The sequence below is a fragment of the Hyperolius riggenbachi genome, chromosome 2 (assembly GCF_040937935.1).
Source record: "Hyperolius riggenbachi isolate aHypRig1 chromosome 2, aHypRig1.pri, whole genome shotgun sequence".
NCBI classification, from domain to species: domain Eukaryota; kingdom Metazoa; phylum Chordata; class Amphibia; order Anura; family Hyperoliidae; genus Hyperolius; species Hyperolius riggenbachi.
This window is the reverse complement of record NC_090647.1, coordinates 63,323,605-63,341,030: the sequence shown is the minus strand read 5'-3', so window position 1 is coordinate 63,341,030 and position 17,426 is coordinate 63,323,605. Positions and strand designations below refer to the sequence as shown.

General features: G+C 42.8%; 1 protein-coding gene across 2 annotated transcripts in view; it reads right to left on the bottom strand.

Moving 5' to 3' along the window:
• The window catches only part of CNTN5 (contactin 5), a 1,437,092-nt gene that overhangs the window by 349,197 nt on the left and 1,070,469 nt on the right, over positions 1–17,426 (bottom strand). For both annotated transcript variants that reach the window (XM_068266844.1, XM_068266845.1), the window contains exon 12: positions 7,212–7,348. In XM_068266844.1, coding sequence (XP_068122945.1) covers positions 7,212–7,348 — 137 coding nt within the window. The remainder of the gene's footprint in view (positions 1–7,211; positions 7,349–17,426) is intronic.

Sequence of the window (17,426 nt, the reverse complement as noted above, 5' to 3'; positions counted from 1 at the left end):
GTTGCTCAAGCAACCGGCAAGCCTATGTATCCGGCTTTAGACAATCCCCGCCGGTGCCTGATACCGGGGACTCTTCTGTATGAATATTTTATTTGTGTGTACTCCATATAATTTTTGTTCATAACACATAACTGTCAATAACATATAATAATATTCCACTCCACTCTGTGCAGAATGGATTCCCAGCAAATGGTAAACCGAGCCTTAGAGCCTTAGGGCTGGAACCCAGTAGAGCAATTTTTTGAGAGTTTAGGGAGCGATTCAAACCACTAGCATGTTCCCTAAATGCTCAGCTAATGTTAATGGATGGGCCAAATTCCACTGGAGTGATTGCGATTTGCAAAATCGCAAACGCAGGACATGCAGCATTTTTAAGCGTTAGCGATTTGCGTTAGCGTTTCTGCAATGTAAAGTATATAAACACTGGCGTAATTGCTCATGAATTGCTATACAGAGTGATTTTGCTAGAGTTTTTAAATTATTGCGCACTGTAAAAAAATTTAAATTAATTGAAAGGACCAATCAGAATTAAAACCGCTAATCGCAAATCACTACACAATCGCTGGCAAAACACTTACACTTTTTAAAATCGCTACCAAAAGCGCCCAAAAACGCTCATGGAATCGACAAAATGCTCATTAAAAATGCTAGAGATTGCGATTAGCGATAGCGCTTTGTAGTGGGTTCCAGGCCTGAGGCTACTTTCACAGCGCATGCAGTGCGTTATCATGAAACAGGCATTCTAACAGGTGTGCTAACCGTTACGCAAAACAGGTGTGCTAACTGTTATGGTGAAGCATACTTTTCACTGACTGTATGCTTCACAGCATTTACTGACCCCTAGCACTTACTTTTCTGCAATTTTAGTGATCAGTTCGGGGAGAGTCAGCGGTGTCTCTTCTTGCATGTGTTAGTGTGAGGAGGTCACCCATCACTCAGAGTGAGGGGGCAGGGCTGGCACCAGCTTGTACGCTGTAGCTTGGCCCTGCAATGCACATATGCCGATGTAATACGTAATTAACTGCAACTAGAGCTGGAACAAGGTACTCCAGCACCCAAGGCGGAGCCACCAAAGTGCTCTCTCCATCCCTCCCAACCCAGCTGTCACACACTTAATCTTTAGTTATCTGGCTGCAGTCACTGCCATGTATCCCTTTTCTTATTTCTCTTTGCTTCAAACACAATATGGGAATGAGAGCCGAGTGAGCTGTGCGCCCCCTCCTACACTGCGCCCTGAGGCTGAAGCCTCTCTCGCCTCTGCCTCACCCTCACCCTGCCTGCCACACCACCGTGGTGCCAGAAATATCAAAGTTTGATCTGAGGGGCATGAAGCAGGGTTGGAATAGATCCGATGATGGCTAAGGCAGAGTGAGTCTAAATGGGCCTACATAATATTTATATTTCGTGGTGAAACTTGGTGCCACAGGGGATCAAAGTGCTTGAATTATTCAGACACTGATCAGAATGGCCTAATGAGTCGAATTAGATCCGATGATGGCGAGGCCATCGGCAACCATATTGCTCCTTGTTGGATATAGTCTGACATCAGGAGCTGGGGGATAACAGTCCACTCTCGAAACCTGTCCAACTGTTGATCAGGAAGTGTTTATATTGTTTCTTCCTCTGTTTTTGGAACACAGGTGCATGTTGTGTATTCACTACTCCATAAACCGCAATCTAAATTGCGGCTAGGATGCCGAGAGACTAAATTTTGGTGCACGATTGGAGGAGGCTAGTGTGAAAAAAAGAGAAAGCAAGGAAGTAAAAAAAAACATATATATATTGCTCAAAAAGAAGATTTGGCAATATCGTACACCTAAAAGAACATGGTGGCAGTGAATGTAACCCAGGTGAGATTTGTGTCTTAGCACTTAAAGTGAACCTGAGGTGAGAGTGATATGGAGGCTGCCATTTGTATTTCATTTTAAACAATACCTGTTTCCTGGCAGTCCCCCCGATACTGTGTCTCTAATACTTTTAGCCATAGACCCCAAACAAGCATGCGGTAGATCAGATACCCTGATTCAGCTGAGGTTTTGCTGGACTAGCCAGGGTTTTGACTCAGACACTACTTATGCCACAACATCAACAGATCTGCTTGGCAACTGGCATTGCTTACAAGGAAATAAAAATGGCAGCCTCCGTATTCCCCTCACCTCGGATTCCCTTTAAAACCTCCCCAAAACATATTTTAGTAAGTATGGCCGTGGATTTGCACTGGACGAATATTGGGTTTAAAAAAAGCAAAAGGCAACTGTTGTACTTTGATTCCCTACAGAACGCAGTCAAATTACTGGACTAGTAAACAAGTAATATGTGCAGTCGGTGATGTGTACATCTAATCTCTGGGAAAAAAAAACAAGCAGATGTCTCTATATTAGAAAAGAAGGCATACTGCTGAAATATAAATTAAGCACAACTATATATATACACAGAAATGAGCAGATTTTCCGCTTTGCTCCTTTTTTATATGTATATGTCCTATTCTCTGAAATAATTAGTTCCTGTGGGCATCAATTATCACCTGTAGCTAGATGATGTTTAATTATACCACATAAAACCAGACTCCGTATCATCTGTGTATGAGTATGTTACCAACTTGTTCACTGTTATCTCTTCCTCCATTGCCAACTGTCCAAAAATGTGTGGCCAGTTTGTAAAGAAGGAGACTAATTAAAGTGGACCCAAATAAAAAAATACAAGATTTCAGAAATAAAATCTATTTTTTTAAATTATGATAATAAATACCGTCTTTCTCCGAAAATAAGACACTGGCTTATATTATTTTTTGCTCTAAAAGATGTGCTAGGGCTTATTTTCAGGGGATGTCTTATATTTCTATTAGGAAGTGTCTCTCAGCAGAACATTTCCTGTTACTTTGTACTGTGATGTTCATGGATTTGAAAGTATGCTACTGTACTGATCAGGCACCTGTCCTGTCTTCCCTGCACACAGCTGATAACCTTGCTGTGTGCTGGGATGACAGGATCAGTGCTCGATTGGCACTACACCACACTGTCCCCACTAACTGGCTGCCTCTTCCTCCTCTCTAACTTCCGCTAGGGCTTATTTTTGGGGTAGGGCTTATATTTCAAGCATGCTCAAAAATCCAGCTAGGGTTTATTTTCAGGGTAGGTCTTATTTTCAGGGAAAGAGGGTAGCAGCCTTTTTTCAACTGCATGATGACAAATAAAATATTTTACATTTATTGGAGGAACCCCTCCCTTCCTTTCAAATTGCCGTGATTTTTCCGGCAAACTGGTGGAGGAGATACAAAACTAAAAAAAACCACAGGCTGCTACTGATGATGTCACAGGGGAGGTGATCTCAGCTTGTGTGAGATTTCACATAGACAATGCCCCTGTGAAGGAGGGTAGCTGGTGACAAACACACCCATCATCTAAAACCTCCTACTAAGCTCAGAAGTAATGGCTGCCACCTGTATAACCCTAGTTATGAAAAGAGAAGGGTGAAAAGCATACACTGAAATGCTCATAGGAGTGTTTATTTATCTTTGTACGTGTCAGAGTGGTGCAACAAAATATTTTGAATTAAAAAAATGTTTGGTTTGGGTCCGCTTTAAGGCTGTCAGTGAAGCCTGTGCAAGAAAAATGAATATTAACCCCCTTGGCGGTATGATTATTTCTGGATTTTAGGGTCTAAATGCGGTGCAATTTTTTTGCAAGCTTTTAGACCCTAAAACTGGGAAAAATCATGCTGCTAGGGAGTTCTGCAGCAGCCCAGCACTCACTCACCTGCCTGGGATCCAGAGCTGTAGTTTTCCCTCCTTCCTCTGAGTGGCGCTGTAACCCTGCAGTCAGATCGCCTTCTGTCATCATGATGACAGATGGTCGATCTCACCAGGGGGATGCAGAGCCTCCGTGGAGAGGAAGAAGAATGGCAGCTGATGTCGGGATCCCCCGGGAGGTGAGTGACAATGCCCACTGCGCGCATTGCTTTGCATAGACCTCCCGGCGTCTACCATGAGTCCAGCTCGGGGTCACCGCTCTTGGCTTGTTTTTTCCACTCGTGATTACCGTTAAGGAGGTTAACCACTTGCCGACCGCGCACTCATACCGCGCGTCGGCAAAGTGGCAGCTGCAGGACCAGCGACGCAGTTCTGCGTCGCCGGCTGCAGGCTAATTAATCAGGAAGCAGCCGCTCGCGCGAGCGGCTGTTTCCTGTCAATTCACAGCGGGGGGCTCCATGAATAGCCTGCGGGCCGCCGATCGCGGCTCGCAGGCTAAGTGTAAACACAAGCGGAAATAATCCGCTTTGTTTACATTTGTACAACGCTGCTAACAGTAGCAGCGTTGTACCAGATCAACGATCCCCGTCCAATCAGCGGCCGGGGATCGTAGTCACATGACAGGCAGTAGCCTGTTAGAGGCTGCACAGGACAGATCCGTTCCTGTGCAGCCTCGGATCTCTGGGGAAGGGAGGGAGGAGAGGGAGGGAATTTCACCACGGAGGGGGGCTTTGAGGTGCCCCCCCCCCGCAACACCCAGGCAGGCAGGAGCGATCAGACCCCCCAGCACATCATCCCCCTAGTGGGGAAAAAAGGGGGGCGATCTGGTCGCTCTGCCTGGTGTTTGATCTGTGCTGGGGGCTGCACAGCCCACCCAGCACAGATCAGCTAAAACAGCGCAGGTCCTTAAGGGAGGGGGGGGGGGGTAAAGGATGGGTCATCAAGTGATTAAAGGACCACTGTCAAGAAAATGTTAAAATGTAAAATACATGTAAACATATACAAATAAAAAGTATATTTCTCCCAGAGTAAAATGAGACATAAATTACTTTTCTCCTATGTTGCCGTCACTTCCAGTAAGTAGTAGAAATCTGACATTGCTGACAAGTTTTGGGTTAGTCCATCTCTCCATAGGGGATTCTCACCATAAAGACACTATTTTGGCAGTTGGACGGAGCAAATGCTATTCACTAAGTGCTTTTAAAAATAAAGAAAACTCTGAGAGCCCGCCCCCATGAGGAGATGGGCCAGTCCAAAATCTGTTGGTTCTGTCAGATTTCTACTTAATTTACTGTAAGGGCTTTAACTAGGGTGTTTTCGCTATTTTTTCATCACCCCGCGATTTTCAAAATCGCCCTAAAAGCGCATGTGCAATGATTTCTTGTGATACTGCTCATATCAGCACATTTTGTCTGCTTTCCGCTAACGAAAACGCTGCCCGCACCATTTCTGGGGCGATTTTGCTACAATGGAAAGTATAGGAATAATGCAAAATGCTCACAAAATCACTTTATGCAGTGATTGTGTTCGCGCTTTCATAAATAAATACATTGTATTTATTCATTTCCAGGTGAAAGAGTTCACTTCTTGACTTGCGTCAGGAAGTGAATGAACAAATCGTTCTGCAAAAGCGCTTAGAAAATCGCTTTACAAAAAAGTGCAGTGCGCAGGTAAGCGCTGGGAATCGCTTAAAAAAAATCGCACATAAAACCGCTGGCGTCTGCAATTTCGATTTTAGATGTGAACAAAGTGACAGCAAAAGAGGAGAAAAGTAGTTTATGGCTCATTTTACTCTGGAAGAAACATACTTTTTATTTGTATGTGTTTAAATATATTTTACATTTTAAGATTTTCGCGACAGAGGTCCTTTAAAAAAATATTTAGTGCAATTAAATTAACTCTGGTTTACAGGGTAGTAAGCTCAGATCAGGTTTATTGGGCACTGCGATCAGCAGGTGCCTAATAGACTACAGTTAAATGAGCTCCCGATGCAGCTGGTACCCGATTTCCGATTGGCTACTACATAGTATTTAATGGTTGTAGTTGATTGTAGCCGTTTAAGTGCCCAATTAGTGTTAGGCAATTATTCGGGGGTTAAAGAGAAACCTTAGTGAAAATAACATAATGAACATAATCGCTTCTTTTTTACAATATTATTTTATAAATGATTTAGTTAGTGTTTATCCATTGTAAAAAATTTCCTCTCCCTGATTTACAGTACATTCTGAAATGTATCACTGGTTATGACATCTTTACTCCTGCCAGGTGATATGTACGGAATGTTGGTTACTGAGAGTTCTATGCACAGAGGGAGACATTGCTTGCTTGGCAGTTGGAAAAAGCCTTTGTTTCCCACAATGCAATGAGGTTCACAGACCGGAAACTGTCAGGACCATGGTTCTGACATCACACTGTGGGAGGGATTTCTCCACGATATCAGCCATACAGAGCCCCCTGATAATCTGTTTGAGCAAAGGTAAAGATTTCTCGTGGGAAAGGGGCATCAGCTACTGATTGGGTTAAAGTTTCTTTTTAAAGTCCCTTGTCATAGTGGGTGGTGGGCTTATTATTGATTTTTGATTGATTTATAGCTCAAGCCTAGTGACTGGTCATTTCAATTATTTATTAGTTCAGTTAAATGAGCAATTTTAATAAAGCTCTAAATAAAGTTTTAAAGTTGAGTAAACCTCAATAAAAGTGCCTACATACATTAAACTACCAATATTTGTGGTCTGGTTATTTTAGATAATTTTGGTTTTGTTAAAGAGGAACTCTAGCAAAAAGGGGACAAAAACCCCCCGATACATTACAAAAGGGAAAATTAAGAAATAGAAGAGAGATCAAGAAATGATTAATATTTGCCATGTGATTTGTTTATATTGTTTACTCCACAATCAGCCTGCACGTAATCATCGTAATCATCTTTACTACTGGCAGACATGAAAAAAAAAAAAACAGACATCACCATCTGCCATTATCTATAACCACATACTCTAACAATGCGATAGGCTAAAATATTTTATTTATAGACCTACATATGCATAGAGAGATATACTGGTTGCTTGGCAGTTGGAAAAATACATTATTTCCCACAACGCAACAAGGCTCACAGGCAGGAAACAGTCAGGACCTAGGTCCTGACATCACACTGTGGGAGGGGTTCCACCACAATATCAGCCACACAGACCCCACTAATGCTCGATTTGAGAAAAGATAAAAATTCCTCATGGAAAAGAGGGTATCAGCTACTGATTGGGATGGAGTCCAATCCTTCCTTTGCTACAGTTCTTCTTTAAATTAATAATAATAATAATAATATCTCATTCAAGCCTGCTTCACGACTTCACCGAAACACAAAGACCTGTTTGCTCGTTTGACATGTCCATCCATTATGTTATTTTATTGGCAGGAATAGCAAAAAATAAAATGGAGGGAATCCTTAATTAACCTGGTCACAGAGTACCTGGGGTAGCAGGGGGAGTCCGTTCTTTAGCCAGCGATAGATGGGCCTGGGCTTTCCAGATGCTTTGCAGTCCCAGCGGAGTTGATCACCACTGTCTAGCTGCGTATCATTAATCTTCTCTATCCACTGCGGCTGGGCTGGACCGGAGAAGGAGAAGGAAAGTTATGTTTTAATGAAGCGCACAGAAAATAAAACACTTGATCCGTTATTAATTGGGACAAACAATCAGACATACAGAAAGTGACATTGTGCTAAAGTAAATAGTGAAAACAGCCTTTGTCAAGGATTCTGCCGAAGCCATGAGCCGATTTAATAAAGGCCAGAGACAGAGTAAACACGTTGTTATCTTTATTTCCTGTCCAGCGGCTACACATTGCATAAGAGACCATCCCACTGTCCATCCAATATGAAGTCTGACCTGCGTAGGCAGAAAATAGCAAACATTGTTTATACTGGTCTATAAGCTTATTGATTAGCTGATGTGAAAAAATAAAAATCAGTTCTAAAATGCCTGGCCAGGAGCATAGACAATACTCACTTTCTGCAACGCCGACTGTCTGTGCTATAGGCTGCAACCAAATTCAGACTGTGCCCTCCCCCTTGCAGTCTGAACATTGGGAATGATGTAATACAGGCATGTTAATTAAAGGAAAACTTAACTGTCCTATAAAAAATGACTTGTACTCACCCGGGACTCCCCTCAGCCCCCTGCAGCTGAACGGTGCCCTCGCCGTGTCTCTCCGATGCAGCTGGGCGCTATTGCGGCCGGGAACGCGGCTAACCAGCCGCGTTCCCAGCCTGTCGGCCGGTGACGGCGGAACCGGAAGTGGCCGCCGGCGAGTCCAGCTGCATCGGAGAGACACGGCGAGGGCACCGTTCAGCTGCAGGGGGCTGAGGGGAGCCCCGGTGAGTACAAGTCATTTCTTTTAGGACACTTAAGTATTCCTTTAAGCATTACCTCCTATCGGGGGTAATTTTAGTGTAGTGACTGTTCAATGTCACATTTCTGCGAAATCCTTAAAAATAGTCAATAGCAACTGTTATTGGATAAGTTCCTTGTTAACTGCTCTGCGAATGCCTAACGCCGATGGGCGGTCGCAGAGTGGCTCATAGGGCCGCCTAACGCTGATTGGCGTCAAGTCCTGGGGGCGGAGATTAGCAGAGAACGCAGGCTATTAGACAAAAAAAAGTTTGTTTACATGTACATTGCTGCGATCTACTGTATGGGAGACAGCTCTGTCACCGATCTGTGTTCTCAAGTGGCAGGGAAACAGATCCTTCTCGTAGGCTGGTGCCTATAAGATACGATCTCTGTGATTGGATCTCGGGGGGAGGGAGGGAGGGAGGCAAAAAAAAAAGATAGCACATTTTATAACAAAAAAACAGAACACTAGTATTACTAAAAAAAATTAAGAAATTGCTGCAGCAATCAGATCCTACTCAGAAAGCTCTGCTGGTGGGCAGAAAAGGGGACAGAAAAGGAGAGCAGAAAAGTAGGCAAGATTTATTTGGCTGCTAAGTTGTATGGCCGTGCAATGCACTGTTAAAACTTCAGAGTGCAGAATTGTAAAAAATGGCCTGGTCACTAGGGGTGTAAGCCTGTGGTCCTCATCAAGCGGTTGTAGCTATGCAAAAAGAAAAAGGTTGGAGTAAAGGTTGGAGTAAGCCAACAGATAACAATGATTCTGTTTGTTATAGTGAAAGTCTCCCCACACAATAACTGTCATCCTCTCCACCAGCCACAATTCCTTTTAAAGTGAACCCGAGGTGAAAATAAACTGATGAGCTAAACAATTTTATTTATCCTCCTACTCCTACATTTTTATTTTTTTTACATATCCCATGGGTTTACTTTATTTTTAAACATTTACAAATAGATTGTATGTTTTGTTGTCTCTGCTCAATGGAAGCCTATTAAGTGTCTCAACGTTAAAATACATGAACTATTGACCTTTTTTTATTTCCCCCTGTCCTCAGAAGTTGTTTTCTGCCAGGAAAACTTGTATGGCTGTAATTTGCTTATCAGTGATGTTTACTATGTTCCTGACAAGCTACAGACAATACAGAAACTGTTACTTGTATGCCTGAAAATTAACTCTTTCTGGCAGCAAAATAAAACAAGTGTATCTCATCGTGTCACGTCACCTCGGATACACTTTAAATGTAAAGTGAAGCTTAAAGAGGAACTTCAGCCTAAACAAACATGCTGTCATTAAGTTACATTAGTTATGTTAGTTAAAATAGATAGGTAATATAATCTCTTACCCACCCTGTTTTAAAAGAACAGGCAAATGTTTGTGATTTAATGAGGGCAGCCATATTTTTGGTTGAAAGGAGGTGACAGGGAGCATGAGATGCAGTTCCAACAGTCCTGTGTCCTGATCACCCCTCCAAGTTGCTGAGCAATGAGAACAACAACATCAAAAATCCCATCATGCTTTGCACAGCAGCAGGGGAAAAATGTCTGGGCAGTTTTCTACGATGGGCCGGAGCTTAGCTTCTGTTCAGCTAAAAATGAGGCTTTTGGTAAAAAAAAAAGTTCTGATGCTGTGAAACTGTTAAAAAAAACACCAAGCCTTTTCAGTGCTGCTGAGTAGATTGTTAGTCTGGAGGTTCACTTAATTTGTTTTACTTTATGCATATTTAATTTATACAGTACTTTGTATTAAATATTTTTTTTTGTAAATGTTTTTGAATTGTGGACAAGTCATCTGAGATCACATTAAAGCAGAACTGAAGTATGCTAAAAAAAATTAAGAAGTTTGCTTACCTGGGGCTTCTGCCAGCCCCCTGCAGCCGACCTGTGCCCACACCATTTCAAAATGATCCTCCGTTACCCCCCCCCCCCTCCCGCAGATCACTTTTCTTCATGTAGTGGAAGCCAACTTCTAAGTCGATGTCCACTGCGCCTTGGCCACGAGTATCCTCATACGTATTCCCGGGGCAAGGAGCAACCTGCGCAGTACACTTCCAGCAAGGAATGAGGATGTACGTGGCCAGGGCCGCACAGGCGGAGAAGACACACACTGCGTGACGTGAAAGTGAGCCGCGACGTGGAAACGGAGGATCGTATGGTAACTTTGTGGGCACAGGTCAGCTTAGGGGGCTGGCAGAAGCCCCAGGTAAGTGAAACTCTTGTTTACTTAGAATACTTTAGTTGCGCTTTAATTCTTACGCAGAAATTTTATATGAGTGCTTTGGATGACCAACATGTTTCTAGAAGGAATTATGCTCGCAAACCAAGGTTCCATTATATTATGAATATTTGTGCTGTTCATTATGGTTCCCTTTATGAAGACATGTCAAAAAAATTAAATAAGATAAAACTATAGCACATAAGAAAGGGAAAGGGGCAGAAATGCTTTCTACTATATATAGATGAAGAATACAAGATGGATCTACCTATATCCAGCGCTTCTCAGATCTTTTGTTATATTAAGATGGAAAATGTGCATGCAGAGTTCAGGTCCACATTCATTTATGTGCATTCACAAATAGGGTAGCCTTCCATTTCAATTAAGATAAGAGCACGGAGGTGGGTCCATGGTAATATGTATGGAAATGTATTGTTATAGAGGCCATAGTCTATGCCCTTCATTCACCTACTGGACCTGGTGTTTATTTGCAGCCCGTCACCTGCTCCAGATGCTGCGCCGTTCATCAATCATGCTGAATAATAAAGCAGTCAACCTCCCGCTCCCCGGCCAAGGATGGCTTTTTTTTGTTTTATGTTCGGAGCTGTGCAGGAAGCTCTATTCCGCCAGGCACTGTACTTCATTTAAAGGTCTCATGTAGAGGGACGCCGCTGTGGGCTGAACGTTTCCATTGGTATTTCAATGGAACGTGTTAGCCTGAAAAGATCGTGCCCAAACAATGTCACTCTTTCTGCATCTCCTGCTGAAAAACCGAACAGTTGGGTTGGCTACACGGATTTTCTAGGCAATGTTTAGATCCGATAAAAAGAAATGGACCGATGTAGATGCCAACATCATCTGTGACGTGTGCCAGACCTAACTGTTCTTATAACAGGTAGCGCTAACTGTAACAGAGGGCACCAAAAGTGAGTACATATTGCGGCACTGCCGCACCAATATGGTGCCGGGTGGTGCTGCTAATATTAAATGTATTGGTTATTTAAATATGCAATATTTTACTATTCACTTAGGTGTAACTACCAAGTATGGGCCCCCTGCAAAAAAGATTGCCTGGGGTCCCCTAGGTCATTAGTCTAGGAACCAGGTAGACAGCCAGTGAATAAACATCCCTGCCACCCCCTTTCACTATGCAGAGTATCGCAGCACCGTGGATCTCCATGCATCATAGAAGCACTCTCTGCTGCTATTTGCCGAGCTCCTGATCACACGAATCGCACTGGTCATGTGATATGGAGACGTTGAATGGCAGCAGAGATGGCTGTACTGTGATGCGCGGAGGAGACTTGCAGCACTGGAACTTGTAGCGAGTGTAATATTGCCTGCTTATATTTACCCGGAAACGGGTAATTATAATGTTCCCTGCATTACTCTGCAGGTGGATGGGAGGAGGAGGGGCCCCCAAAGCCCCCGGGCCCCCCTGCAATCGCGGAGGTCACAGGGGTTATTGTTACACCTCTGATGTACTACCCATCACCTATCCTAATCTTAACCCTTTGGTCTAAGTACCTAACCCCCTAATACCTAACTCTCCCTGTGCATGCCTAACTTTAACCCCCCACCTAATGCCTAAACCTTCCCCGTTGATGCCCTACATTAATTGTAGCCGATCGTTGTCTATGTCATTAAATGCCCAAATGACCGTCTGGGCACCCAATTATCAAAAATGAACAAAGGAGTCTATTGGAGGCCTGCCCATCGCAGCACCCAAATAACCTTATCAGCGCAAGGGCGTCAGTAAATAACTTGTGAACATTTGTCATCTTTACAACCCTGTGTATTTGTATCTTTATTTGTCGGAAGATGATCATCGGTTTGAAAATCAGCCTTCTGAAGTTTAACATCTGCTCCGCGTTCAACCGCCTGATCTCATCCTAATAATAAACAATAATAAAAATCAAATCTGAGCAAAAGTGAAAAGATTTGCCCGTGGGGGCAACCAATGAGTTTTCAGCTTGTACACTAAAAAAAAAGCATTCTGGACTGGTTCCTCACTACTTTTGATTTGATTTTTATTTGTAGCCAAGGCTGGATTAATACTTTTTGTGCCGCCAGGCCAAGTACTGTATATTGTATCTCCCCTTTCTTTTGCAGCACACCCCTCCCATTCCATGTGCAGCCCCCTCTTCCATGTCTAACATTCATGTACAGCACCCCTCCCATTCCACATGCAGCCCCCTCTTCCATGTGTATTATCCATGCACAGCAGCCCCTCTCTTTCAGAAACAGCTCCCGTGAGCATCAGCTTCCCTTTTTCATATGTTGCTCTCCATTTTCAGACTCCTTTTTCATGTGTATCAACCCCTCTTTCATGTCCAGGTGTCGCCTTAGGCTGCATCCGCCCAAGACCATGGCCTTTGTGGCCTTTACAGAAATCCAGCCCTTGTAGCTGCCTTTATAAATTAACTGCACTTTCTAGAGGGATAGCAGATGTGCAGTGTTGATACAAACAATCATTAACCCTCTGCACTCAAACACTTGTAACAAGCTGGAACTCTGGTCATGTTCAAAAAAACAACTTGAGTGCATGTTTTATTCAGTTGCACTAATTAAAGGATATTTACTTCCAAAATAGTTTGCATTTAAACGCATTCCAGACTAGACCCTTTCACCAGTGTTGAGGTTCCACCAAGTCAAAAGAGTCCCTACTCTATCCACACCAGTCAGCAAGCAAACAAAATATTTCATGCTCATAAACCTGGGATTCACAATGAGGCCAATCAGGTTCTACCATTCTAAGGAACACATGCATGTACATAAATCAAGTCTAAGATCTCCAGGCAGCAACTACTACTGTGCTACTCACTCCATATAAATGGGCTGTACTGGCACGGAAGCAGGAAAGCTACTGTACAACCTCCAGCTGAAATATACACCCGAGCAAGGGAGGCTATTTCAGCAGCCATTATGGTCATGTGATATGGGTGACAAGATATTGGCCCCAACCCTTGGTTAGACTGGAATAGTTGTTCCTGTTAAAGAGTGGGAAGTATCTGTTATTGGTGGGCTTTCAAACTTTATTACAAACCAGCACTAAAAAAGTGAAAGTTGGAAACAGGACAAATGTTTCAGGGGAACAAACAGACATTATCTCATGCTAGACACAGTTTTCCCTTTGTCTCCTGTCCCAGTGACCAAAACATAAACTAGAATACTGTATTTACAGACCATAAAAAGTCAAAATGTGGCAGACAAGTCCTCATTATCACCCATTGAGCCTGAACCAATTTACCTTTTCTCCAAGTTTTCTCCTATGTAATATTTGTTTAACTTCTTGTCAATAAAATGACCTTTTTTAGCCACCAGCAAGCAAGAAAATACTCAATAATTTAGACAGTACATTTTCACCTACATTTTGGTGGTTTTTGTTTTTTTCAACCACTTAACGACCACGGTCAGCCGATCGGCAGACCTAGGTGTTAAGTGGTTTTACATGGAAACGGCCGCCCGAGCGGCCTTTCCATGTCAGTTCACGGAGGGTGTCTCCGTGAACTGCCTGCGAGCCTCCGATCGCGGTTCGCAGGTGAAATGTAAACACGCGGGGAAGAAAGCCCCGCTGTTTACATCAATACGGCGCTGTTGCGCAGCAGCGCCGTAAAGGAGATCGGCGATCCCCGGCCTCTGATTGGCCGGGGATCGTCGGCATCTGATAGGCTAAAGCTTATTAGAGGCAGCGCAGGATAGATCGCCGTCCTGTGCCGCCCATAGCCTGAACGAGAGGGAGGGAAGGAGAGGGAGGAGGAAAATCGCTGCGGAGGGGGGCTTTGAGGAGCCCCCAGCCCCCCCTCCCCCTCGGCCACAGAGAGTGGCGGCGATCAGACCCCCCCAGCAGGACTTTCCCCTAGTGGAGAAAATAGGGGGGAAGTCTGATCGCCCTGCCTTTTACTCGATCTGTGCTGCGGGCTGGAGAGCCCACGCAGCACAGATCATCCAAAAATCCCCTGGTCCTTAAGTGGTTAAATTGGTTGTTGATGTATTCTTTTTTAATACAATAGTTTTTGTTAAGTTTTCAACATAGCGAAGAAAATGAGGCAGTACAGCAGGATTACTAGTAAACAGCTCAATACATCAATAATAGCTATAAAGAGAATGATCTACATTTGACCTTAAACACTTCGGTTGGTTCTAAAATTAGAAAAGAAAAATTGTCGATGGGGGTTCGAGCCCCATGTAAACGTGTATGTTGGAAAATCTTATCAAGCATTGACCTGAGAAAAAAAACAAAACAAAAAAAAACACCCAAACTCTACAAGTTTAGAAGTATATAGAGTCTGAATGCATAAAACCCTACTTACTTGGTTTACTTGGCCACTCTGGGCTAAGTGAGTAGCACATGTTTTTATATGGTAGTGACACCAATAAAAAACAAATACCAATGAACTGCATGGAGAGTTTATGATATGCATATGCATATGTATAAGTAAGTGAGAAAAAAATAACCAACATATAGTGATGAGAACAAATTTTGCATAACCATAATTTTGCATTGTAATTCGCGATTATGATATGAAATTGTAATGTAACATTTTGGGAAAGATCACAATTTTGCATGTAAACGTAATCAGGAACTGTAATTTTTCAATTTCATGTAATTTTGTGCCGACTCTAGTGGTTAAAAGCAAAGCCCCCATACATGCGTTAGTCACCAAGATTGTTAGGTAGATTATGGAGAATAGTGGAAACAAGTCAGAAAAACAAATCTTTTTCAAAAAGACCTTGTCATTTTTGAGAAATTTGATTTTAAAATTGCAAAGGAAAACTGTTTTTAAAACTGTTATTTTTCTGAGTTTAAAAAAACATTTTTCCTTTGCATTTTTAAAAATCTGTTTTCTCAAAAACTACAAGGTCTTTTGTAAAACTTTTTTTTTTTACTTATTCCTACTATTTCCCAAATATTAGATAGCGCTCCACTTCAATTAGTAGATAGAAGATAGCTGAATGTCCCTTTAGGGACCGCACTCACCCGTCCAACATGACCACTTCTAGACTGGTCAAGATAGATTCTGGTATCCTCCTTATTCGAGCTCCTCCGCTGTCGGGTATCTGCCGCTCCAGATAGGTAATCCTCCTTTTCAGGCTGTCTCCCCTTCAGGTTGAAGTTCCTCAGTGCACCTCATAAGTGAAAATGAGATCCCATAGCGTAATTCCGTAAAAGGTTAAACAATTTTATTGTGCTAAAAATACTCACAAGAGTACGATTGGTAACAGCATTTAGAGTGATTAACGGGCTCTCCCCCGTGCCTCCCTTGTAGGCCTGAAGATAGCGCCGTTTCTCTGCGATCTAGCTGCCCGTTCTCGCGTCCTGGCGTAATTCCTGGTTGTCCTCCGGCTCCACCCGGAGCTAAACGCTGTTACCAACTCTTGTGAGTATTTTTAGCACAATAAAATTGTTTAACCTTTTACGGCGTTACACTATGGTAACTCATTTTAACTTATGAGGTGCACTGAGGAACTTCAACCTGAAGGGGAGGCAGCCTGAAAAGGAGGATTACCTATCTGGAGCGGCAGATACCCGACAGCGGAGGAGCTCGAATAAGGAGGATACCAGAATTTATCTTGACCAGTCTCACAGGGATCATTTTGGACGGGTGAGTGTGGTCCCTAAAGGGACATTCAGCTATCTTCTATCTACTAATTGAAGTGGAGCGCTATCTAATACTTGGAACTTGTGCAGAAGGGTGTGGCTATACCCAACTAGAAGCGCAGACACGCGAGAACTGTTGTCCAGTAATATCCCTACTCTAACAAAGGGAAAGAGGACTATACTGCTATTGACTTTGTAGCGCCGTTTAAAAAATAGACGTTTATTCCTACTATTCCCCATAACATCCCCAGCAATTTTGGTGACAAAAGCATATATGAGGGCTTTGCAAGTAACATTTGGCACAAAATTATGCAAAAATGAATCAAAATTATGAATGGATTACACAAAATCAATTGAATGTCCAAATCGTAATTACATAATCTGCCTAATATGCAGATTACAATCATCACCTAACTTTTTGGTACTTTTTCAGTTACAAAGTGCTGAAAAGTTATTTTAAACAGAAGATGAAAAAATATCTCTGGGAGAAACTTAGGAGAAAATGTGAACTGGATCAGGTTTTTAACACAGACATTTGCTCCAAGGTTTTTTGGTCTGGGGTGAGAGAACGTCTACATCTTTTATGGTTACAAATCAGCCCTCCAAGTGATAATAAGATGCCCTTCCTCAAGCTTTTCAAAAGTAGACTCCCTGCTTGCTCATTTGGGCCACACAGTCTCAAAAGATCTTTACAAAGAGGTGTGATTTGAGCACAGCATGGGATTAGAAAAAGGCTTTTTTCCCATTCTCAACTGCTGCTCTTAAAGTAGCAGAAAAAGAAAATACGTGCTGTACTCTGTTAGCCAACATAATTATTTCAGTAGAAAAAATAAGATTAACATTTCTTGCATTTTAATGGCTAACTAAAACCCTTGCATAATCTAAGTTTTAAAGGACTTCTGAAGGGAGAGGGATATGGAGGCTGACATATATAAGGTTAGGCACCCACCGGGACAGAGCTGGATCTTCCACAATGCAATTTTAGATAGCTGCCTAGGGCCTGAGAGAGTCTAGGGGCCCGGTGGATGTTAGCCCCCAACAAAGACAATTAAGCTAGGTAACTAACCATCAACGGTGTGCAAAAATGCTATCTTGCCTTGGGCCCCATTTCAGTTATCTTGCCTAGGGCCCCATTTTAGTTTGATCCAATGCTGCACTGGGGGGAGGGGGTTAAGTGGTTAGACACCCCCAGAGGAGGGGTGTGTGTGAGAGTAGGGAGGGGTTAAGTCATAGTAAAATATCAGTAAATATTACCCTAATTTTGCTACAGTACATAAATGAATTAGTACAATATTAGAGTAAATTTACTGATATATTCTACTACCCCTATCCTGCACCATTTGAAACAGGCGCCTTTATCAAAGGAATGCATATACCTCTCACTTCAGGTGTCCTTTAAGGTGTCCTTTAAAGGTCAACTATAGTAAAAAGAATAGGGAACATATTAGATCCTTGATTAGAGGGGGTGACCTAGTGTCC